At 36.2% G+C, this 26,870-nt stretch overlaps 1 protein-coding gene across 3 annotated transcripts in view; it reads right to left on the reverse strand.

Moving 5' to 3' along the window:
• Positions 1-4,859: 4,859 nt before the first annotated feature.
• The window catches only part of LOC136035522 (structural maintenance of chromosomes protein 6-like), an 86,065-nt gene continuing 64,054 nt past the window's right edge, over positions 4,860-26,870 (reverse strand). For all 3 annotated transcript variants that reach the window (XM_065717363.1, XM_065717366.1, XM_065717364.1), the window contains 4 exons: positions 16,873-17,238; positions 13,473-13,648; positions 9,178-9,417; positions 4,860-5,017 (listed from right to left, as the gene is read on the reverse strand). In XM_065717363.1, the coding sequence (XP_065573435.1) occupies positions 4,996-5,017; positions 9,178-9,417; positions 13,473-13,648; positions 16,873-17,238 (804 nt within the window). In that variant the 3' untranslated portion in view covers positions 4,860-4,995. The remainder of the gene's footprint in view (positions 5,018-9,177; positions 9,418-13,472; positions 13,649-16,872; positions 17,239-26,870) is intronic.

Consider the following 26,870-nt stretch of genomic DNA (forward strand, 5'->3'; position numbering starts at 1 on the left):
TCAGCCTTTGGGGGAAGAGCTGTAAGTTTGGGAATTTGCCCATTGTATACATCTACCATTTTATTGGGAAGTATACTAACATTTTATTTGTGAGAGGGGTAGTTTTTGACGGGGAGAATTTTCTGTTGGGAGGGAAGTTTCCAGGGTAAAATTTCCGTGGGAAATCTTGCACTAGAGTAATTTGACACAATTTCTATGCAAAACTATTTTTATTGGTCATACTCTCTCTTTGCCGTTTCAATTTTACATGAGGGGTTGTTCCAGCAAAATTTTCCAGGAGAAATTTTCAGCTGGGTTTGCATTGTCTAGGGGATTCTTTCCTGGCGTGAAAATTTCTGCGAAAAAAAATTTCATGGGGGTAATTTTCGAGGGACAAATTATCCATTAAAGAACTTTTAACAGGATCAACTTCTTACCGAGGGGTAGAAGAGAGAACTTGGGAAAATTTCCCCTTTTAGTATTTTCTGAAAGTTCCAACTTAATAGCAAAATTAATTCTTGAGATATGCTCTTTTGACATTTTGCATACGCATACCTTCTTTTGATTTGGTTCAAAATTTCCCTCAATATTGTAAAGGGAGTAGTGTGGTAATAGCAACAGTTGTTGTAATAGTAGTGGTAGCATACAAACCCTCTCCTTTTGATTATCTCCCTTATCATTTCCTGAGAGTTCCAAGTTAATATACCCATTAACTTGATTGACCCATTAACTACCCATTAACTCTTTCATGATTTACGCCCTCTGTTAATCCGGATGAATTAATCCGGATACACATAACATATTTTTATTTAATTCAATGCTCCCCTAACATGTTCTGAAAGGCCCACCTGAATTGCCTAATTTACAGCCCTTAGCCTGAGAAGTGGGAGGTTGACATCCCCAGAGACATAATTACTGGATCTTTCAAAAATGCTGAACAAAATAATTCCCTTAAAATTGTGATCGGATGTGTTTTGGGGAATGATGGGCTTATGGCTCATTCACTTTTGACTATTAAAAAGGGCACTAGATCTTCCAACTTCCAATCAAATGAGCCCCATCTGATCCAACGTTTATACAACCATCTGCTCCATAAAAAGCTTATGTGACAGGGGCATAACTTACCGTTGCCTCTGGGCTCTGGAGGGCTGTGTCCACCCTGAAGGTATTGCTAGAAGCTCTTTGGACTATTGTGAACAAAACAGCTATCTCGTAATTTTGACCAGATACGTTTGCGAAAAGAGGTGTCAGGGAGGGGGGCTAGTTGCCTTCTATCACTTTCGACGCTTAGACCCTTTCCAATTAAATGGAAAGAATCAAATCAGTCTCCGCTAACGTTCACACAACACCTCTTCCGTAAAAAACTTATTTACCCAAGACCATATCTGACAACCCTTGCCCCAAGACTCTTGGGGATTGTGTAAACCCCAAAGGTCATGTTATGTGACCTCTGACTGTTTATGAACAAATGGCTGGGTTAAAATTTGTATCAGAGGTATTTGGGAAAATAGACGGTAAGGGGGGGGGGTCAATTTTCCCTCCGATCACTTAAGTCCCGATCACTTGATTCTTAAAAAAGGGCACTAGAACTACAAATGCCAAATCCAATGAGCCCCTCCAAAGTTTATAGGACCACCGTTTCCATAAGAACCTTGTATGTCCCCGGGGCATAAATTACGACACCTTGCCCTGAGGTTTTTTTTGGGGGGGGGGTCATCTTCAAATACATAATTACTAGACCTTTCCACTACGCTAAACAAAATGGCTATCAAAATTTTTTGATTGCATGCATTTCGAAAAGTTATAGGCGTAGGGGGGGATGCTGGTTTTCCTCCAATTCTTTCGACTATTGAAAGTAGCTCTAGATGTTGCAATTTCCAGTCAAATAAGTCGCTTTTGAAGTTTATAAGACAGTTTCTCTCTGTACAAAGTGCCCTGGTCTAAAAACAAAAAGGGGGTGGGTAACTAGAACTTCTTGGCATTAGAACTTCTGATTACCAGTCCAATCAGCACCCTCCAAATTCTATACGACAACCCTTTCTATAAGAACCTTATATGTCCCCAGTACATAACTTATAACCCTTGCCCTGAGGGCTTTAGGGGGGAGGTTCCATCCTCGAAGACATAATTTCAGGACTTTTCATGGACTTGATGGGCTTGGGAGTCTGGTTGCCCATCAATCACTTAATACTATTGACAAATCATTTTATACGAAAATTCCTGGTCTTAAAAAAAGGAAAAAACAAAAAAAAACTAATACATTGTGCCTCACATTGCTCTTTACCTAGGCAGCACTATTGCGCTGCTTATGATATGAAATTTCTCGAAATTGGTTAGGGGTATCAAGTTGCAACTTTTGGAGAGGGTTGGGGAACCAAGCGACCTAAAGTTCGGACTTGGAAGATGGGATTAACATTAATCCAACTTGGATTATCCAAGGCTACTATTTGTATCCAGGCCATTGAAATAACATATCTGCAATATCTCGGGAGCACCTCGGTGACTGAAGTTAGGATAAGGGGCTAAACAATTTTTGTCTCCAGCCTGCAAAATTAGTTTTCACCGCCAAAAGCCCCAATACGACTTGTCTTCTAGGCATGGTTACAGTGAGGTAAATAAAAACTTTATGATTTGCTACGGGAACAAATTAAAACTTTCAGGGAGCAGTGAGGAACAGCAAATAGACCCTAAATTTTAATCTGGGGAGGGACGGAGGGAAGAGTTTGGTCAGTTCAATAGCTTTTGGCACTATAAGTCCCTCTGGGATTATCAGCTATCCCCAGTAGTTAGCGAAATGAACCAAAAGACTCTAAATATACCTAGGTTATCGAATAGAATCTATCTATAAGATATAATTCATTGCAAAAACCTGCGGGCCATAGCAACACAGAATACAGTCAACAAACAAAGCACAGGAACAAAATACAGCTTTAGATAATATAAATAAAAAAAGAAAGAAAAAAGAACAATAAAAGATAAAAAGAAACACACCAAGGTTCAACATTTTAATCAACAAACACCAATCATAATAAAATTCAAATCCTAAAAACACTAGCAAGCTATCCCTTCAAACATGACCTCCTATGTTTAATCCCTAAACGAAGAGACTTATACAACTGTTTAATAGCACATGCGTTCCTCTCAGTCATCCGCTCAATTAACCTGCATTCACTCCCGAACACTCGTACAAAACATTCATTGCGCAACTCAGACAGCACTTCACACTCGGATACAAAATGACGCAAGTTCTCATTCACAAATCCACATATAGGGCAAAAAAGGGGCCAGCCACCAGCCTGGACTTTCCTAAAAATTCCCTTCTCTCACTTAAATCCAAACTATTCCCTCTTACCTACAACAAATTCATCAAATCCTCTTTATTCAATCCAAATTTAAAATAAACCTCCTGCCCCCAACAGTCTTTAGCTTGGGAGTAAAACCTCAAAGACATAGATTGGTCCTTATGAGCTTGCCACTCTTGGATTTCTTGGGCATTTAGGGTTCGCTGAACTTCCTTCTATACTGAAACACTTTCATCCATTGGGCCTTTCCTTCATTCCACATCTCCGAAAGGCCACAAAGGTCCAGTATTTTCTTGACCTGATTTAGCCACGAATCACGCCTTTCGTTCTTCAAGCTCTCCAAATAAGCTGACTTAAGAACCCCAACTCTAGGTAGCCTAATTATTTTCTCCCAGAATTTCACCAATCTAACGCTCCTTATATGTTACCGTGAATGTCCGCAAATTAGTGAATGTCGACAATTACAGGCGAATGTCCGAAATACCTTTTTTCGTCTTGGATTTAGTCATTGTTGCCAGTCAACTTTTTCAATTTAATGCAAGGTTTGATGATAACAGGTTAGGTTAGAATAGGTAAGTTTTGTTTAGGTGAGATCAGGTTGGGTTAGCTTAGCTTAGGTTTTTAACCCATTTCTAATATTTAGAACCAAATTTAACCTAATCTAAACAAACATAAGCAAACCTAACCTAATTTTAACTTTTACCATCATAGCTTGCATAAGACTGAAAAAGCTAACTCGCAAAGCTAATTGAATCAAAGCAAGGAAAAGGGAATTTCCAACGTTCACCGGTGAATGTTGACATTAACCGGATTTCGGATATTCACGGTAACACACATACATTGTCTCAGGAAGTACTTGTGAAATTGAGTTGAAATTATTTCCGCCAACGGTAGAGCATAAAATAAATGATGAAAAATGGGACAGCTATGCCTCTCTAGACATAGTCCTATCTTGGAAAGATAAAATTCCAAGAGTTGTTTCTACTAAAAAGAATTATCCCAAAAACAAATGGTTTTATCAGCATGTTTTGGACTCACATTAAAATACGGTCGAGGAATAACTTGTGATCTTCTAAAATACCTTCTTGACAAAGAAACAGTACACAGTTATTACATATTCAACAAATCGATCCCTATTTATTAGAGAAATTATCCAGATAAATCGTAGAGCGCAATCTAACACCAACAGTTTCAAAACTTCCCGTACGATGATTGTGAAACCAGTTGTGATCTAAATATTCGCCATTTGGACGAAAGAGAGGCAAAATTTTCAAGTCTTGCCAATAAGCTTTCTTCTAAAGGCGAAAAAAGCAGTTGTACTTCATCAAACTAAAACAGCGCCTGTTGAACAAACATTAAGGCTGCTCCAAACCCTTGCCATCAATTTTGAGAAATGTAGGTATAGCGGATGGTAGAAAGCAGGGTCCTGGCCACCAAACACAACACTGTTACCTCCAATGGTAGTTCCTAATGAGGTGTCTCTTAAGTCAAAGCCATATTGTTAGGTACCGAGAACAGGTAAATTAGCCTTAGAGTGAACATCTATCCAGTAAATAAGAAAATTTCTTAGTGCCCAGGTTTGATACTTAAACATTTTTGCATTTATTAATAAATTTCAGATATAAATTCATACATCAAACATAAAAAATTAGCTTCAAGTCAACGGATAAAACCAAAATGGCTGTAAACGCACTGGTTGCGGAGGCTGTTAAGGCTATGGTCGCGGAGGGTGCATTCTGAAAATAAGGAATATGAGAACGATTAACCCCAAAACTTTGACAAAATAAAGTGTGTTGTTAGAAACAAAAAATTGTCATTCCGATTGCACAAGCAAATATTTGCAATAGGGCCTTATTCAGGAGGTTAACAATTAACCCCCTCCCACCCGAAAATTTTCTTATGTGCATAAACAAGTATTAAAAATGGGGCGAAGAACCCCTATTTCAGACTGTTAGACAAAATCCACATGAATTAAACCCCCTCTTCTTCTTCATTTATTTGGTACCCCTCCCCCCAAACCAAAATTACTTGGGTGGCCCTCTCCTCCGATCAAAATTCTGGACACGGCCCTGATTTGCACCGACACTGAAAACGTTACAAATTATTTAACACAAAGACATAGTTGTACAGTCAATCTATGGTTTAACCTAACCTAACAAACTGCTACAATATTGATTTCGGCACCATTCGAACCGGAAGAAAAAAATGCCTACAGCATGTAAAAAATCGGCCAAGACGAGGTGAAATTGACCATTTTTTGTCTTTTCTTCTAAAAGTGAAGACATTTTAAAAATAACTTAATTTGCCCTTAAATTGAACGCATAAAGTCAGTAATACAGAAATCTGATATGTGGATCACGAATTTTTACTTCAATTCTGCTTTTACTTTAACCCTCACTTTCGTTCCTCTCCTCACTTTCGTTCCGCCCATAAATCAAGCGTCGATATAGGTCTGAGAGCAACATTACGCGAGGTTGAATTCATAAGAGAAATTAGAATACTATTGCAGAAAAGAAGTCGTGTCCGTGTCAATTTACGTGTCCGTGTCAATTTACCCCCTTCCACCCCTCCACCCAAATTTTTAGAATCCAAAAAGCAATTTCTCACAACTCGTTAAATCATTGATTTTAATTTAAACAAAGAATCCCAGATAATTCGAAATTAAAAATGGATTGGAGATTCATCGCATTTATTTAATCAATCACGTGTCTTCTTTATCTTCGATTTGGACCTGAGCATTAAAACAACTATTTCCTTTGCAAAATTTGCAAGCAATGTTACATTCGATGGCAGTTGTAACGGTCACTTACACAGGATACTTAACGACGGTGAGAATTTTTTTTAATGTCGCTGGAAAATCCGTGAGTGTTATACAGCATGGCACTTTATACAGCATGGAACCCTTTAAGCATTTCTCCTTATCTTTAGAAATTTAGTTTTGAGGTTTGCCAATTGCCTATTGGCAATAGGGGCTAATGTCTCGATAGTCAATAGGCATGGGCTGTATAATATTTTTTACAAATTATTGAGGGGCCCTCTTACCCCCCCCCCCAATAATTATGCTCTAATTAAAATTAAATGCAAATTAAAAATTTGCAAGCAATGTTACATTCGATGGCAGCTGTAACGGTCACTTACACAGGATACTTTACAACAACACTTAACGACGGGGAGAATTTTCTTTAATGTCGCTGGAAAATCCATGAGGATAGGGTACAGCAGGCTGCACTAGAGTCTCCATCCCCAATTTTCAGGATCAAGGGTTGGGCTCTGAATCCCAATCCAATCTTGGACTTGAGGATAGGTTTGGAAACAGTAAAATTTCGCTGTTGCTGAAGAAGGAGGTAGATCTTGGGGATGAACGAAAGTTATGGACGTTGCTACTTTCTGCGGAAAGATTCGGTGTCGGTAACTGTTAAGATTGTCAGTAGATTTTCTATGGCACAATATAAAAAGTGTAGCCTCTCCCGCTGCTATAATCTTTTCGTCCGAAGCATTAATTCAAGAAACCATTGAACATTTTCCCTAAACTATTCGTCGTCTATGCGTTTGAGCACAATCCCTTTACCTAGTCCATGTAGAAGGAATTTGTGTCACAGCCAAGAATTGCGCGAGCAAAAGGAAGCAGTTTATAGGTTCCAGTCCCAGTCTTCTTAAAAATGACTTCGATGTTCCAAATTGCACCTGTAGCGACAGCCATAGGCTCACTGTGCAGGTAGACCTTGTGGTGCTCAGGAGCACAATGATAAAGTCTGTATCACCACCAATAACAACAGTGTCCCAAGTCTTTAAAAAGTCATCCACTGTAAGCACTTTAAGAGATATGAGAATTACATTTATTAAAAAAGAAAACAAACACTATTCGCCATTCGCCTGCCAAAAAAGCCTGGAAGGGCAAGTGAGGTTATCACCCTCAGCTAATTAAAACCACATTTATATCACTCTAATCATTACAAAAGAAACTCAACTGATGAAGGAAGAAAGGAAAAAAGAGAAAGAGGAAAAGACAAGAAGACCAAAAAAAAAAAAAAAAAATCAGGGAAATGCCTTCAATAGAATGACAACCAGAAGCGGGCTTCATATCAAAATCTCTCACGAGATAAAAGAACCTTCTTTGCCCGTGACTAGAAGGCCGGAAGACTAGGCGCATTTTTCACACACTCGGGCAACATATTCCAAACATGGGGACCATAATGCCGAATCACAAAAGATGCCCAAGTGGTACTCCTAAACTCATAGGTTAAGTTATCAACTTCTCTTGTATTATGATCATGACGGTCTCTATTAAAAGTAAAAAGATTTTCAAACACAGGGTTGGGCATGCGATTCAAATATTTAATCGAGGAAATCGCGACTTGGTGATCTCGAGTTTGGGACACATCCATTAACTTATTTTTTTTAATGCTCATGAGCAGGAACCTCATCAGAATCATAAAATTACGATAATAATTTACAGCTCTATTCTGAAGTTTTTGTACTCTTTTGAAACATGTTACAAAATTATTTGCCCATATAGAGCATCTGTAGCTAATATATGGACAAATTATAGAAAAATAAATAATTTTTAGAATCTTTTTTGGGACTAGATTTTTAATTCTTCGCATCATTCCAAGACCTCTGCTTAATTTATTTAAATAGTTTTAGAGTTTCTCTCTGAATAGTTTCAGAGGGGAAATATGCCCCCAAACATTTGCGCTGCGTTCAAAACTAACCAGGAAAGATTTAGATAGCACACATGCTTGGTGGCATACTGAACGCTAGTACGCTAAAAAAAAAACAAAAAAAAAAACAGAAAAGCTCCCAGAGCAGCCTTTACCATGCCATAGAGCCTTTATTAAATGAGTGCTCTGTATTTGGTGTCTGTTTACTGTTTACTAAAAAAAAAAAAAAAAAAAAAAAAAAAAAAAAAAAAAAAAAAAAAAAAAAAAAAAAAACAGAAAAGCTCCCACAGCAGCCTTTACCATGCCATGGAGCCTTTATGGGATTAAATAAAAAAAAAAACTAGTTTTTTTTAACTGAAAGTAAGGAGCGACATTAAGACTTAAAAAGAAGAGAAATTACTCCGTATGTGAAATGGGTTGTCCCCTCCACAATCCCTCGCTCTTTATGTTAAAGTTTTTAATTGTTTTAAAACGTAGAACTGTGGCAAAGAGTCAAACTTTGAGGTAAGCCTCAATGAAAATATCGACCCATATAATGACTGGCATCCTCAATTTTTATGAAGGTCATTTTGGGAGGAGAGGGGAGCTAAAAATCGGTTTTTACATAGAAATTTATTTTAGTTTGAGGAAAAGAAAGAAAGAAAAAGCAATGGGTAGGCTTTCAGGATCACTTGTGACACTTCTGCGTACCAAAACCTGCAGATAAAGCACTAGATACCTCCCAGAAGTGCAACAACTCATTCTTGGAAAAGTAAACCTTTTGGTTTCAGGCACGACATTATGACCTGAATTAGAGGCGAAATAAAGAAAATGGCTACAAAAACAGAAGTTGTGGTGCCCTCCAGAGCTTCAGTTTCTATAAACCGAAATTACTTTTTTCAAATAGTACTAAAATAATTGCCTCTTTATTCAACAATATAGCAAAGAATATCAATAGAAATAAGAATTATTAGTACGTATTTTCCGATATGAGGTAGAGAGGTCCCACCCCCTCCCCTCTGAATTAAAACAATATTTATGATCTTTCAATGTGCTATCTATGAATTAACAATCATTGAAAGAAAAAATTATTACATTGTTTAATTAATAAAATTGTCAGTACCTTTGGGATACAAAATTGAATCCAACCCAGGTACCATAGTTCTAACATTCTACTTAAATCTTTACATTAAATACTATGTTTAATCTACCGTTTTTCTACTCTACAATATACAATTTTAGATTGTTTTACAAACCTGTGTATTCCAATGGACCCATCTTCCGGAATATCAATAGAGAGTGGCGTAATCAGGATATATTGACTATCTGGCTTGTTGGACGAGGATTTGAGAATAAAGTCCAAAGCGAACTGACGGTTGACACCATCCATGAAAACATCGAATTCATCCATGACTCGGAATGGCTGGTCGGTTATTTCCCAGATAGCTAAGATTAAGGCAAGAGTTGATAAAGACCGTTCACCTCCACTTAAACTTCTGCAAATTCAGGAATATAATTAAAAGAATTAATTTATTTATACATTAACTCACTTAATATCCCAAACTCCTCCAAAATTACTAAGATTCCCACTTATCTGCCGTATTAATGCAATTCCATTTTTTTCCTTACAATATACCATTCTAAACTTTAGTGAAAATTGATTTCTTTTTTCTTTTAGAGAAAAATTATTACTGACTGCGAAACATAATTAGCTTAAAATCTAAAGCTAACTCGCGGCTTTTATGCCATTGCTTCAAGCTGAATTTATAAAGAAATCTTCTTGTATTGACCTGATTGGATTCTTATAATTCAGAGCAATTCTCCAAAGATTATTTGCAGAAAAATTTAGTTTCTAGCTGGAAAAGTCCAGTATAAGTATAAGTTCAGATAACATACATCATCATACATTGGTCGTTTACGAATCCGAAAGAAGGCACAGTAGACACTTAGACTGAATCTATAAGAAACTATAAACTTATTCATAAGCACCTTGTTATAACGGGGACCGCTTGTTTTGATAATTAGAAACGTTCTCTTGAAGAAACGGTATGCAAGAATATAAAGGCGGTTATGAGAAAACCTTTAGATTTTGTATAATAAAAATCAATTGGTTACCGCTTTACTAATATACAAAAACCACCAATGCCATTCATTTTATAAGCAATTATAGGGAAAAAATTACCAGTTATGTCACGAATTACCACTAAACTGAACTTAATAATTCAAAATGAAAAGTTATTTTAAATTGTGTAAGAACCAGACATTTGCCTTGCCTATATGTATTACCAAAAGTAGCAAGATAAAACCCCAGTTGTCTAGTTGGCTGATATTACGTATGACGCAACAATATTGCTAAAAAAAATTCCAATATGACTATGAAAAAATTATGAATGAAACAAATACTACGCCACAAATACTATGAATGAAACAACACCCTTTTCTGGCATCATATAAATTGAGTTAATCTCCAGAGCCGACGATTATAAGAAAAAATTAGTCAACGAGGAACTTGTACGAAACACCCTTTTCTGGCATCATATAAATTGGCTTAATCACCAGTGTATTCTTCGAGTAATTTAGCCAATAATTATAGAACAACTTAGCCAACGATTATAAAAAAAAAAAATAGTCAACGAGGAACTTGTACGAAACACCCTTTTCTGGCACCATATAAATTGGTTTAATCACCAGTGTATTCTTCGAGTAATTTAGCCAATGATTATAAAAAAAAATTAGTCAACGAGGAACTTGTACGAAACACCCTTTTCTGGCACCATATAAATTGGTTTAATCACCAGTGTATTCTTCGAGTAATTTAGCCAATGATTATAAAAAAAAAATTAGTCAACGAGGAACATGTACGAAACACCCTTTTCTGGTACCATATAAATTGGTTTAATCACCAGTGTATTCTTCGAGTAATTTAGCCAATGATTATAAAAAAAAAAATTAGTCAACGAGGAACTTGTACGAAACACCCTTTTCTGGCACCATATAAATTGGTTTAATCACCAGTGTATTCTTCGAGTAATTTAGCCAATGATTATAAAAAAAAATTAGTCAACGAGGAACATGTACGAAACACCCTTTTCTGGCACCATATAAATTGGTTTAATCACCAGTGTATTCTTCGAGTAATTTAGCCAATGATTATAAAAAAAAATAGTCAACGAGGAACTTGTACGAAACACCCTTTTCTGGCACCATATAAATTGGTTTAATCACCAGTGTATTCTTCGAGTAATTTAGCCAATGATTATAAAAAAAAAATTAGTCAACGAGGAACTTGTACGAAACACCCTTTTCTGGCACCATATAAATTGGTTTAATCACCAGTGTATTCTTCGAGTAATTTAGCCAATTATTATAGAACAACTCAGCCAATAATTAAAAAAAAAAATTAGTCAACGAGGAACTTGTTTTGAACGCTTGTTTTGAAGTTTGAAAGAGGTTTAATGTCTTTGTTATCATTTAGAAACTCCACCTTTAAGGTTACCACCCAATTTCGACGTTTCTGTGGATAGTTAGGAACTCAATTGCTGTTAGTTAGCAAACCTGTTTTCAAGGGCTAATAGAATTGTTAAGAGCAATTTGGGAAGCAACAACTATCCTTTAAATAAGTCTAGGGATCAACCTACGAAGGTGAATCGGGATCAACACCGCATTTACAATATTCATTTTTTTTTCAGAAAGTTTGAATTTTGACTTTTCTGTAGAAATATAGGAAACTGAAAAATTAATCTTAATCACTCTTGTCTTTTCTTAGTTCACAGACACATAACTATATAGTTATTTTATTTATAATAAACAACATATTATGTTATCATTTATTTTTTCAGTGTAGTACGTAAAATATTCATGTTCTTTTTTTACAATATAAATATTTTATTTTGTTGTGATTTATCTTTAATTTTTAGACATTTTCCAAATTGGTTAGACTTCTTTTTTTCAAATTGGTAAGATTAAGTGGCATGAACCAAGACAACCACTCGGTTTTTCAAGCATTTTTTTTTTTTTTTTACTTTAGTGTGACTTGTTTTACCATACCGTTATTTCTTTCGTCAAACTATCCATTAAAAATAATTAAATACCATAAGGCTATATGAATAAAATAACCTTTGCTTAGGAATCATTTTCAAGGACAAATACTTTAATCTAACCCGCTACAGACTTTCGGAATGCCTGGTTTTTTCGTTCATTTCAACGACTGAAAGTTATATTCGTTTATATCCCATTCAGACGTATAGGACCGAATCCGCATTTCGAAGTTACAAAACCATAAAAAAACGATAAAAAATAGCACAACAACAAAAATAAAAAATGACAAAAACACCAAAATCTGAAAGACAAAGCCATTCATTAGTAAAAAAAAAAAAAAGTCTTTCTGAATGTCAGAAAGGTAAAAAGTAAAAAATTACCATTGAAAAAGTTTAAAAGAGAACATAAACAATGGGGAGGGAACAAAAGAATCACACGAACTTAAAACTTGGTTATCACCAGTACCAAAGAAAAAAAAAAGGAACTAGCGGTTTATTTTATCATTAAAGAAGGGGACAAAGTTTTTTCATACCTGGAGGTTAAGCAACGGATGGGGAGGGGGGATAATATAGGAACAGGTTTAGAAACAGTCTATGGCACGCGGTGTCTGATGGTGAGTGTCTTTTGGGCAAAATGTTTTCCGTACGAAGGTTTATTATTGCAGTTTTTGTAAAACGGAGGCACAAAGTTCATCTCCTGAGTTCAAGAGTTTCAAGCTTAGCCTTTTTTAGAAGGAGCGAGTATGGTACGTTAGCTTCTTTAAAAATTATTCTCAGGGCTCTTTTTTGAATGGATTCAATTCTTTCTGATTCATCACGGGAGATACCACGATGTCAAGCTGGACATGAATATTCAAGATGCGGGTGGACGAAGGAAGTATAGATCCGTAAAGAATGGGATGGGGGGGACATTAAATTTATTCAAGAGCTTTAGGAGAGACAAGGACACATTAGCTTTATGGACAATATATTTAACATGGATATCACACTTTAAATTGGAGGAAATGGTAACTCCAAGTAATTGAAAGGAAGACACAGAAATATCTGGGGGATACGGTTATGGAAATGGGGTGAGGTTTTAAGGGAACATATTGGTATTATCATAGATTCAGGGAGGTTTACTCGCATGTCCAAGACAGCAGCGTCACCTCCGATATCATTGAGGATACTCATGGGGTTGCTTACTAAGTTTTGGTAGCAGGTTTCAACAACCGTTAGGTCATCGACAAATTCCATCTATCGAGAAATTCCTCAGCGAGGTTATTTATCATAACAGAAAAAAATATACATGTTATCTGTGCTTTTTAGGAAAAATTTTGCCTCTATCGTTTGAACACTTTTTTCCTCGTACTGATCGGCTTTACTATGCATCTGAACGGATCATTAGTTCTGTATTGTTTCTGGTTATTGGTATTTTAGTACTGTGAATTTGAAGATTGAAAAAGGGCAGGTGGTAATAACTGATATAGCTTATCAGGTCAAAGACTGAAGAAGAGAAATAAGAAGGAGCTTACGCAACATCCTGACAGTCTCCTCCTTTAGGTGATATTTTCAGCAAAAAACTCTCCGACTTGAAATCAATATCTGTCTCAACATTAAACTCTCGAATTGCAAGTATACCCTTCAAATTGTAATATACCTTTGTCGCCAAATGATTCTGAAGTCGCGTTAAGTGCCTCCATCGTTGCTCCTAAAAAATGAATAAAAAGGGAGAGGGAAGAGGACAAAGAAAGAGGGAGTGAAGATAAGCAGAAATAGTGAAAGAGAGAGTTCCTCCATTTGTTCTTAAGATCGGATCAGTCAATTGGTTTTTGGAAGTTCACAAGGGAATGGACCTTTCCATTTATCACCTAAGGGCAGGCAACTATACCTCATTGCAAAGATTGTATAAAGTGAGTATGTTTTCAAGTAGTTCGCGTTAACGAACTGTAAGTAAGGAGCGACCCGGCTCAATAGTAACCAAACACTTAAAACGGAGTTTTGATACCAATAGATATATAAAAATAATCAGCTTATTATGCTAATTTTAAATAAATAAGTTTCATTAAGTTTAGTTTTACCGATTAAAGGCTAAAAACCTGAGAAAATTTGTCTGATTTTTGACAAAAATCGGGGAACTACCCTCTAAAAGTATTAGATTCTTAATGAAAATGAAAACATCAGATTCAGCGTATCAGAAAACTCTACTGAATTGGTTTCAAGCTCCAATCTGCAAAAATGTGGAATTTTGTATTTGTTGCCAAAAGAAAGATCAGGGAAGCGCGTTTATTTGTTTATTTTTTTTTTACAGTGGCGATCGTAACGACCCAGTGGTACTAGAATATCGTGAAAGGGCCCATTCGAACGGAAATTAAAAGTTTTGGTGCCCATTTAAGAGACAAAAAGATTGGAGGGCAACCTGACCCCCTCCCCAAACCCTTTTTCCCAAAGTCGTCCAACAAAAATGTTGTGATAGACATTTTGTTCACCATACTTGAAAGACCCAATAACTATGCTTTTGGATATGACATGACCACCCCAACCTAGGGGAAAAGCCTTAAAGTCATAAAATTTAGTCCATTTTTTACACATAGTATTTCCTATTGTGAAGTATGTATACATTTCCGGGTTGGAAGTGTGAATTTTTTGCCTTTTTTTTTACGGGGGAATTTTCTATGACGAAGGAGGCTTTCGGGGGTGAACTTGTCAGGGGAAAGTATAAACTGGGGGAAATTGCCAGGATTACAATCTTTTTAAATGTCTTACTTTCTCTTTTCCGTCTCAATTTTACGCATGGAGTTGTTAAGGGTAATTGCCAAGGTAAAGTTTCACCGGAAATGAATTATTTAGAGAATAATTCCTTGGGGAGTGGGATTTATCCATGTAGGTGGGGCTAGATTTCCTGGCATTACTTAAAAACGATCAGAAATTAATTTAAAAAAACTAATTTTTTCAACTGAAAGTAAGGAGCAACATTAAAACTTAAAACGAACAGAAATTATTGCATGTATGAAGGACATTGCTGCCTCTTCAACACCTTGCCTTTTACGCTACGGTTTGAATTCTGTCCCACTTCTTTAAGAACGACAACTGAAACGCAAGGGTCGTTTAATTAGAACAATAGGAAGCTTTTTTGAAAGTACGAAAAAACTTTAGCGTATAGAAAAAATAGTTAGATAAAGCTGAAATCGGTTATATTGTTATTGATTGAACACGAATAACTCACTAACACATTCATATATATATATATATATATATATATATATATATATATATATATATATATATATATATATATATATATATATATATATATATCAGGCTTCAGAATATTGCAGGCTTGTACATTTGTGATTATTAAATTAGGCATTAGGACAATTATCACGTTGTTCTTTATTTTGAAGTCATGGGGTAGTAAATCAGCAATTTCTGTTGAATTAAGAAATTCTGGCATGAATTCAGTTCCACTTTACTGTTTATGTTTCACAGAATCATAAATTTTGCAGGAAGTTTTATTTTCCTGGGATTTTTTGTGATTCTTGCTGGAGCTTCTCTTCTAACTGCAAACCTAGATTCGATCCTCGCTGCTGCTTGTCTTCTAAAAGCATATTTACCATGTTATTCGTTAGTTTTAAGTAATAGGGTGGCAAATTAACAATTTCGATGGAATCAAAAAATTCTAGCGTAATTTCCCTTCCTCCTTCATGAATATTCTTCACAGATGCTAAAATATTAAGTTCCTTCATTCCGTAGCAAGTTTGATTTGTCTGCTAACTGCATATGTCGCTGTGCAATATTTTCATTTGCAACTCAACGTGACGTTGACCATTTCCTATTCCATACCTTTAGCTGTTCGGGATCATTCGTCATCTTGTATAAACTCACATGTGTCATGGATACCAAAAACAGTACGACTAGTCCCAGGAAAAATGATACAATTTGGTCTTCAAATGCATATGAATGTGACGTTATGCTACTCTTTGATCTTAAGTAATAGGCTGGCAAATCAGCAATTTCAATTAAATTACAAAAAATATGGCGTGAATTCAATTCATCATTCCTGCTTATTCTTCACAGACACTAAAATAACACGTTCCTTCCTTCCACTATAATTTTTATTTATCTTATACCTGCGTATTTTGTTGTGCAACAGTTTTGTTTTCAATTAAATGTGATCCTCACTTGTTCCATGCGTTTTGCTTTAAATATTTGGGTCATCACCGTGTTTCATAATTTTTTACGCGTCATAGATGCCGAAAAGCATACAACCACATCTAAGAAAAATTACTCAATTTGCTCCTTAAAAGTACCTGAATGTAAGATTATTTTTATGGAAAATGTATTTTCTCCAAAATTAAGGCTCTAAACTATCTAGTTTAGTGACCTATCTTGTGACCTATCTAGATCGTTTCTCCAGGTCAAAAAATATCAGTTTGCTATATATTTATAAAATATATATATAAATATATATATATATATATATATATATATATATATATATACATTTAGCTCAAAATCAAAAAAAATTTCAGAACAAAACTTGGGAGTTCCAAAGCAAAACATTAGTCGCTGAAAATTCGATTGCATCTTCAATTCATCAAAAAAAAAAAAAAAAAAAAAAAAAAAAAAAAAAAAAGATTTTAAAATTGAATACAAACAAAGCTTTAATTCTGTTGTTCACTGCAAGCAGGAATACAGGAATACTGCAAGGTAATACTTGCAAGGAATACTTGCAGGAATACTGCAAGGTAAGGGACAGGGGAGCTTCTGTCCACTGCCCTTTCTTTTAATCGCAAAAAGCCTTTATCACTTTCTCTATGGATTTCTAGTATTTTTATTTAATTTATGGGTTTTTATTTTAATTTACAAATCTTTTCCTGAACTAAACTCCAGTTTGCGTACCTGACCTTGTGTTGTACATGGATAATAACTTACAAATTCCTGTTTGCAACGCTTATAATCTTCCCCCAGCTCATCCAATTTTGATTTTATGTCATTTGCATGGTTTGTCAAATCCATTTTTTCTTGAATCAGTTCTGGTAGGTTATTCAGGTCGTGTCGACGTCTTTCGTCATCAAGCGTAGCCTTCAAAGCACTGATTTTTACAGCCAACGTTCTAGATGCATCGGAGGGGGAAATTCTGCCCGATGTAGAGTCGATTGCTTCTTTTTCAAGGTTGTCTTTATCACTTAAGGTCTTCTTTTGTTTTTTCACCAATTCTTTTTCACCATTTTGTAGAGTTCTTATAACTTTCAGACGGACTTCTTTTTTCTCTTTATAATCTGCCATCGAAGCTCTTATCTAAAAATATAAAAAAAAATTGGGAATAAATGACGAACAACGACCCACAGACAGTTTTTGAACCAAGGCTAACAAGCTAAGTGAAATAAAGCTGATTTTGCCAAGCAAAGAGGATTACCAACACGAATTACACAACCTTTCTATCATTCTAAGATAGTGGACAAGTGATTCTCAGACGTTTTAGATCTTATATACGGCGACAGATACATAAGTATGTTTTTCAGTTCCAAGGAGCAACTTTAGATGTGACCCTCCCACAGTAATAATATTAGTAGGCCAATATTTCATGATATATCTAAACAGCGACATTATGAATACTGTGCGCCAGGACAAGTGTGCATCCCTACTCGATCCCTAGCTACGCCAGTGCATAACGGTTCTTTTCGAAAAATATTACGATGGCTGGCAGACAAAAAACCATAGTAAAAAGAACCATAGGTTTTTGAATCATCACTTTTGTCAATTTTTATTACATTTTTTACATATATTCTTATATATTTATATTTCTATGTTCTTATATTTCATATATATATTTTTTTAAATATTTGAATTTAAATTTCAAGTTTACATGTTTTTTATTATTTGTATGGTATATAATTCAAATTTATATTTATATACAAGCAGGTACGTACGCAGGAATTTTTTTTCAGGGGGCCCAAAACCTTTGAAACAGCAGATATAAAGTAGCACTTTTTTTATTTAGTAATACAAAAAGCACGTATATTCGAAAATACAGATTAACTTTAATCTGTAGTATTGTAGCGGATGGGGGGAAGAAGACTGAAGCCTCAAAAGTGCGTTTTAGGCTCAGGCTATGTTCATAGCGATTTAGAACCAGTGATTAATCAATTATATCCCACTGAAGAGAAATTTTAGAGTTAACAGTGCAATATGGGTCCTGTGGGGGGTAGTTCTTTCTATTGCAAAAACGTAGATTTTTATGAAAAATGATAGTGTCCAAAATTGATCCATTAAAAGCTGTACGTTATCCTGAAAAAGGGGGATAAACACCCTAATATCAAGGACAATTCTATTTTGCTGTGGAAAGCAAACTCTCTTTACAAAAAAAAATAACATTACAATTGCTAATTACTTTAAAGAGGGTAAAAAGTCAGACAGAAAATGGGTTAATAATTAGACAGTGACTTGACCGGATAATTGCATGCTGTAAAATCCCCCAAAAAAGGCTTCACACATGTATCTAGATTCTTAATAAATGTCCTACTTTTGCCAGAAATCCCAAGAAACCATGGGAAAATTAAACATTTCACAAAATTTCGGCGGGGTGGTGGTCCCGAAGGCTCCCTTCCCCCTGCGTACGCGCTAGTATACAAGTCTTAGAATATTTTATATTTATTATTTACATATTTGTATTACCCTTTCTACTTTTAATTTTTCCCTATTTGATATTCATTCCAACCTATTTTTATTATTTATGCATTTTTTATTTATCTAAATGTTTTATTTTATATATATATATAAAATAATAAATATAAAATAAAAAAAAAATATATATATATATATATATATATATAAAATAATAAATATATATATATATATATATATATATATATATATATATATATATATATATATATATATATATATAGCAGTTCCTTTGTTCCTCTTGATTGAGCCACACAATTGAAATCAAATAAGTACGCGAACACTTCCCAAGGAAAATCTATTTTTTATCCTGTCGTTTTTTAAACGGTACACTGTGCTTGAATCAAATTCTTTCAGAAGATAGATCAGTAGTGGTTAATATCTAGCGATCCCTTTAATTTGTGATTTGATTCATTCATCCGACATCCTAATTCTGTGGCATCTAAGATTTGAAATGTCTGATCAAAAATATATGGAACTTTTTCTAGGAGATGATCTTGTTTTCTGCTACAATAAAAGCACAAGTTTATTGAAAACAGTTTAGATTTGCTATATATATATATATATATATATATATATATATATATATATATATATATATATATATATATATATATATATATATATATATATATATATATATATATATATATATATATATATATATATATATATATATATATATATATATATATATATATTATGATTAGATACGATTAATGACTCTTTAAATGCTGGTTAACCAAAACTGAGTTCATAACCGTGTTACCCAAAAATTGGGAGAAGTTTGGGTGTTTCGATACGCTCTATACACTTTTTTTTCATTGTTCAAAAATGCTTTTGAACTCAGAAATATAAGTTTTGCGATGTTTTCCATTTTCTGATAGATATAGCATGATTATTAACTTTCAATATGGACTTTGTTGATATATTTGTTTAGTTGACTTTATAATAAAAGTAGTATAACTTTAACAAATTCCCGCTTTTTGGAAGAATTCTTGGAAGAAATTTTACAAATTTTTATAACTTTTTGGGAGAATTTTGAGAAATTCCCTAAATTTCTAATTCTAGAATTCTCCAACTATATTTGTTGATAAGGTTGTTTAGTTAACCCTCGAGTGCATCAACCGCTTATTTATGAGCGATACTCATTTGTCCCTTGAACTTTGTGTGAAGCCACGTAAATTTGAAGCCCCATAATTAAAATTTGGCACAGACCTTGTCAAATTTTTCACAAGGTCTGTGCCAAATTGTGCCAATTTGTCTGGGGGTTGGACAAAGATACTATTAAGAGTATTTTGTCTTAATGTCTTATTTCCTTGCCAATGCAGGTAAACGTCATGTTATGAACGCCATCCTTTCGAAATATGATCTATTTTTGATATGCCATCTAAATGTTATGGTACGACTTCTTAAAAGACCATTAGATGGTATTGTTCGAAAGCTGCTGGGAAAGACCTACAAAGGACATGAAGAAAGTGCCTCTTACTTTAATTCAACCACTTTCAAAAGAAGAAAACTAGAACTTTCAATTTCGAACCCTTTCTATTCGATATGGCTAAGGAAAAATATATAGAAGTTACTTCGCTCTTTACTAACTGTTAAATAAATAAGCTGAAATTATTGCACCAAATCCTTAATATGACTTACTTCCTAATAATTATTTTCATTAGTTCCAATACAAGTAAAAAAAAAAAGTTACTTGGTAAACCAGATCATATTGGACGTTACTTGACCGCTAGTAGCTCCACCCATGACTCCAATGTTCTACTGCGAATTTCTACAGATTCTCACTATATAGAGACCCTAAATGCCATCAGTGGGTGCATAAGTAAAAATACTACCATGATAGGTCTTTACGAAAAAAATATTCAAACAAAAGAAAAAAAATTCTAATAACCCTGATTTGCAAGTTCCTTACGACATGTGGGACTAAAGGTCTACCTCTGGAATCACGAGGCGCGTCCCGATCCAATACACCGTCGCAATGTATCGATTATTCAGTTTATAAAACAAGTTTTTCCGCTTGTTTTCGGAGAATGATAATGGCTGATGTAGCGTCAAATTTTCGTGCAGATAAAATAAGAGCTGAGGATTTATTTACAGTTAATTGACAACTTAAAACATGAAAAAGCAATGATAAAGGTCAAGGATAGTGACTCTTCGGAAGGAGACATGCAGGGACATAAAAAGAGGGACAAAAAGAGGGACATTTTTAGATTGCTAATTTCTTGCTCCTTTTTTTTTCGTTTTATTCGTTTTTATGGCACTTGGTATTAACCAAGTGACATATAGCACTAGCCAATTCTGTCGGTCTGTCTGTCGGTCCCGGTTTTGCTACTTTAGGCACTTCCAGGTAAGCTAGGACGATGAAATTTGGCAGGCGTATTAGGGACGAAACCAGCTTAAATCTGAAATAGTCGTTTCCCCAATTCGACCATCTGGGGGAGAGTGGGGGGGCCGGTTAATTCGGAAAAAAATAGAAAAATTGAAGTATTTTTAACTTACGAACTGTTGATCAGATCTTAATGAAATTTGATGTTTGGAAGGATATCGTGTCTCAGAGCTGTTATTTTAGATTCCGACCGGATCTGGTGACATTGGGGGGGGAGGTATGGGAGGGGGAAACCTAAAATCTTGGAAAACACTTAGAGTGGAGAGATCGGGATGAAACTTGGTGGGAAAAATAAGCACAAGTCCTAGATACATGATTGGCATAACCGGAAAGGATCCGCTCTCTTTGGGGTGGTTGGGGGGGGGGGGGGGGGGTAATTCTGAAAAATTAAAAAATGAGGTATTTTTAACTTATGAACGGGTGATCGGATCTCAATGAAATTTGATATTTAGAAGGATATGGTGTCTTAGAGCTTTTATTTTAAATCCCGACCAGATCTGGTGACATTGGGGGGGGGGGGAGTTGGGAGGGGGAGTTGGGAGGGGGAAACCTAAAACTTGGAAAAAACTTAGAGTGGAGGGATCGGGATGAAGGTGGGAATATTAAGCACAAGTCCTAGATACTTGATTGACATAACCGGAACGGATCCGCTCTCTTTGGGGTAGTTGGGGGGGGGGGGGTAATTCTGAAAAATTAGAAAAAATGAGGTATTTTTAATTTACGAACGGGAGATCGGATCTCAATTAAATTTGATATTTAGAAGGATATCGTGTCTCAGAGTTCTTATTTTGAACCTGACCGGATCTGGCGACATTGGGGGGGGGGAGTTGGGAGGGGGAACCTAAAACTTGGAAAACACTTAGAGTGGAGGGATCGGGATGAAATTTGGTCGGAAAAAGTCCTAGATATATGATTGACATAACCGGAACGGATCCGTTCTCTTTGGGGTAGTTGGGGGAGGGGTTAATTCTGAAAAATTAGAAAAAATGAGGTATTTTTAAGTTACGAACGGGTGATCGGATCTCAATGAAATTTGATATTTAGAAGGATATCGTGTCTCAAAGCTCTTATTTTAAATCCTGACCGGATCTGGTGACATTGGGGGAAGTTTGGGGTGGGGAACCTAAAATCATGGAAAACGCTTAGATTGGAGGAATCAGGATGAAACTTGGTGGGAAAAATAAGAGCAGAAGTCTTACATACGTGATTTGCATAATTGGAACGGATCCCCTCTATTGGGGGGGGGGGGCTAATTCTGAAAAATAAGATCGTATTTCTAACTTATGAAAGAGTGATCGGATCTTCATGAAACTTCAAATTTAGAAGGACCTCATAACTCAGATCTCTTATTTTAAATCTCAACCGGATCAAGCGTAATTGGGAGGGGGCAGTTGGGGGGACCAGAAATCTTAGAAAATACTTAGTGGTGGGATCAGGATAAAACTGGATGGGAAGAATAGAAACCTGTCTAAGATACGTGACTGACATAACCGGACCGGATCTGCTAACTTTGGTGGAATTGGAGGGGTGGGTAATTTTGAAATTTGAGGTATTTGTAACTTTAACGAAAGGGTGACCAGATCTTGATGAAATTTGATATTTAGAAAAATCTTGTGCTTTAAAGTTCTAATTTTCAATTCCTACCAGATCCTGTGACATTGGGGGGAGTTGGAGGAGGAAACCGGAATTCTTGGAAAACGTGAAAATTGGGGTATTTTTATCTTACGAATAGATGATCGGATCTTAATGAAATTTGATTTTTAGAAGGAATTCATGTCTCAGAGCTCTTATTTCAAATCCCAACCAGATCTTTTGACATTGGGGGGAGTTGGAGGGGGAAATCTTGGAAAAACACTTGGAGTGGAGGAATCGGGATGAAGCTTGGTGGATAGAATAAACAAATGTCCTTGATACGTGATTGACAGAATCATACTGGATTCGCTCTCTTTGGGGGAGTTGGGGGGAGGGGTTCAGTGATTTGGTGAGTTTGGTGCTTCTGGACGTGCTAGGACGATTAAAATTGGTAGGCGTGTCAGGGAGCTGCACAATTTGACTTGATAAAGTGGTTTTCCCAGATTCGACCATCTGGGGCTAGAGGGAGAGGAAAAATTAGAAAAAATTAGGTATTTATAACTTACGAGTGGGTGATCGGATCTTAATGAATTTTGATATTTAGAAGGATATCGTGACTCAGAGCTCTTATTTTAAATCCTGACCGGCATTAAGCCTCTTATTTTCCTTTTTAAATCAATCTATTGATTCATAGAATTTTGTTAGAGCTCATACCATATGATCTCTTGGCTCTTAGCTCTTCTCGCCTCGTCACAAGTGCCATATGAGCTCTTAGCAGTCTTTAGCAAGTCTTGAATGAATCATGTTTCCCAGTTTTTATGGCACTTGGTATTAACCAAGTGACATATAGCGATCGCAAATTCTGTCGGTCTGTCTGTCTTTGCTACTTTAGGCACTTCCAGGTAAGCTAGGACGATGAAATTTGATAGGCGTATCAGGGACCGGACCAAATTAAATTACAAATAGTCATTTTTGCGATTTGACCATCTGGGGGGGGGGGGAGTGGGGGGTCAGTTAATTCGGAAAGAATATAAAAAATGAAGTATTTTTAATTTACGGACGGGTGATGGGATCTGAATGAAATTTGATATTTGGAAGGATATCGTGTCTCAGAGCTCTTATTTTAAATCCCGACCAGATCAGGTGACATTGGGGGGAGTTGGGGGGGAGAACCTAGAATCATCGAAAACGCTTAGAATGGATGAATCGGGATGAAACTTGGTGGGAAAGCAGGAGGCCTAGATACGTGACTGGCATAACCAGAACGGATCTGCTCTGTTTGGGGGAGTTGGGGGAGGGGAGGTTTATTCTTAAAATTAGAAAAAATGACGTATTTTTAACTTACGAAGGAGAGATCGGATCTTAATGAAATTTGAAGTTTGGAAAAATATCGTGTCTTAAAGCTCTTATTTTAAATCTCGACTGGATCCGGTGACATTGGGGCGAATTGAGGGGGGGGGCATAAAATCTTGGAAAACACTTAAGAGTGGAGGAATCGGGATGAAACTTGGTGGTAAAAATGATCGTAAGTCCTAGATACGTGATTGAAATAACTGGAACGGATCTGTTCTCTTTGGGGGAGTTGGGGGAGGAGGGTTAATTCTGAAAAATTAAAAAAAAGAGGTATTTTAACTTACGAAGGAGTGATCGGATCTTAATGAAATTTGATGTTTAGAAGAATATCGTGTCTCAGAGCTCTTATTTTAAATCCTGACCGGATCCAGTGAAGGGAAGTTGGGGGCGGGTGGAACCTAAAATCTTGGAAAACGCTTAGAGTGGAGGGATCGGGATGAAACTTGGTCGGGAAAATAAGTACAAGTCCCAAATACGGGATTGACACAAACGGAACGGATCTACTCTCTTTGGGGGAGCTGGGGAGAGGGTTAATTCTAAAAAATTAGAAAAAATGAGGTATTTTTGACTTGGGAAAGAGTGATCGTATCTTAATGAAATTTCATATTTAGAAGGACCTCGAAACTTAGATCTCGTATTTTAAATGCCGACCGGATCCAGTATCATTAGGGGGGGGGGGGACCGGGAATCTTGGAAAACACTTAAAATGGAGAGATCAGGATGAAACTTGGTGGAAAGAATGAGCACAAGTCCAAGATAGGTGACTGACATAACCAGACCGGATCCGCTCTCTTTAGTGGAGTTGGAGGGGGGGGGGGGTAATTCGAAAAAATTAGGTATTTGTAACTTACGAACGGGTGATGAGATCTTAATAAAATTTGATATCTAGAAGGATCTTGTGCTTTAGGACTCTTATTTTAAATCTCGACCAGATCCGGTATCATTGAAGGGAGTTGGAGGGGGAAACCAAAATTCTTGGAAAACGTCAAAATCGAGGTCTCTTACGAATGGGTGATCGGATCTTAATGAAACTTGCTTTCAAGAAGAATCTTGTGTCACAGATGCTCCATTTTCAATTCGAATCGGATTCGGGGACATAGTGGGTTGGAGGGAGGAAACGGAAATCTTGGAAACTTGGAAAACCCTTAGAGTGTACAGATCGGGATGAAACGTGATGGGAAGAATAAGCACAAGTTATAGATACGAGATTGACATAATTGGTACGGATCCGTTCTCTTTGAGGGAGCTGGGGGTTGTTAATTTGGAAAAATCAGAAAAATTGAGCTATTTTTAACTTAAGAATGGGTGACCAGATCTTAATGAAATTTGATATTTTGAAGGCACTCATGTCTCAGAGATGTTTTGACACTGGGGGGAGTTGGAGGGGGAAACCGAAAATCTTGGAAAACGCTTATAAATGTCGTAGATACGTGAGTGACGTAACCTGACTGGATCCGCTCTCTTTGGTAGAGTTAGGTGGTGGGGTTCAGTGCTTTGGCGAGTTTGGTACTTCTGGACGTGCTAGGACGATGAAAATTGGTAAGCGTGTCAGGGAGCTGCACAAATTGACTTGATAAAGTCGTTTTCCCCGATTCGACCATCTGGGGGGCTGAAGAGAGAGAGGAAAAATTTTAACAAGTACCCCCTTCCATTAATAGAAGCAGATATATTGGTAGATTATGTCCTACAATTGGTCAATAATTTCTTACCCTCTCCTTAGCCTATATTTTTTTACAAGAAGCTAAATAATCGGCCCTAAGACCTGAGGGTGTGAGTGATTTATTTCTCGACATTAGTTATTATGAATTGGATTTGTTCACCGTTTCATCATCTACTAGCCGCACATACAATGGGTAGGAGGCTGGGGCATATTTACTCTAGGCCAATGGATTTTTCAAAGTATATGGTGGGCACATATAAATCCGTGTCATCGGTTCCAACTATTGCCACCCATGAAGTTTAAAGGGAAAGGTTGCCAATCTACCAAGATTATAAACACAACTTTTAATATTACCACTATCTCACAAACCAAAATGATATATCTAACAAATCGTTAGGTGAATGAAGACATCAAAGATATTTATAATAGATGGGACTGCGAAAATAGAATCTGATTGTTTATTAATAAACTAGAAGCTTACAAAAATTAGCTTCCGTTGGCAGTGTTCTTTTTAATAGTCAAAAGTTATTGGAGGGCAACCAACACCCCTCCCATGCCCATCATTTCCCCAAACATATCCAGTCAGATTTTGAGATCGACATTTTGTTCAGCTTAGTTGAAAAATCCGGAAATTATGTCTCTGAGGATGACAACCCCTCCCCACAACCCTCAGGGCAAAGGTTGTAAGCTATGCCCTGGGGTCATATAAGGTTTCTATAGAAATGGTGGTTGTGTAGGCTTTGAAGGTGCCTTATTGGGCTGGTAGTTAGAAGTTCTAGTGCCCTTTTTAAGAGTCAGACTGATGGGACGGCAACTACCCCCCTCCCTTACGGTCTATTTTCCCCAAATGCATCCAATGCAAATTTCGAGACAGCCATTTGCTAAAAAGCAGTCCAAAGACCATTTAACAGGGCATTTGGAGTTGATACCCCCCCAGATTTCGGGGGCAGGGGTTGTAATTATACCCTGGGGGCATATATGCTTTTTTAGAAGGGGTGGCCATGTGAACTTTAGAGTAACCTCATTTGGTTGGAAATGTATACTTCTAGTTCCCTTTCAAGAGTCAAAGTTCATCGAAGGTAACAAGCCTCCCCTCGAAATCCAATCAAAATTTGCATCCAATCAGACGATCAAGACATCCAACCAAAATTTTTTGATGGCTATTTTGTTCAGTCTAGTTTGAAATTGGGAAATTATGTCTTTGAAGATAACAAATTCCCGCAGCTCTCAGAGCAAGGGTTGTAAGTTATACCCTGGGGACATATA

Source organism: Artemia franciscana, chromosome 14, assembly GCF_032884065.1.
Source record: "Artemia franciscana chromosome 14, ASM3288406v1, whole genome shotgun sequence".
NCBI lineage: Eukaryota > Metazoa > Arthropoda > Branchiopoda > Anostraca > Artemiidae > Artemia > Artemia franciscana.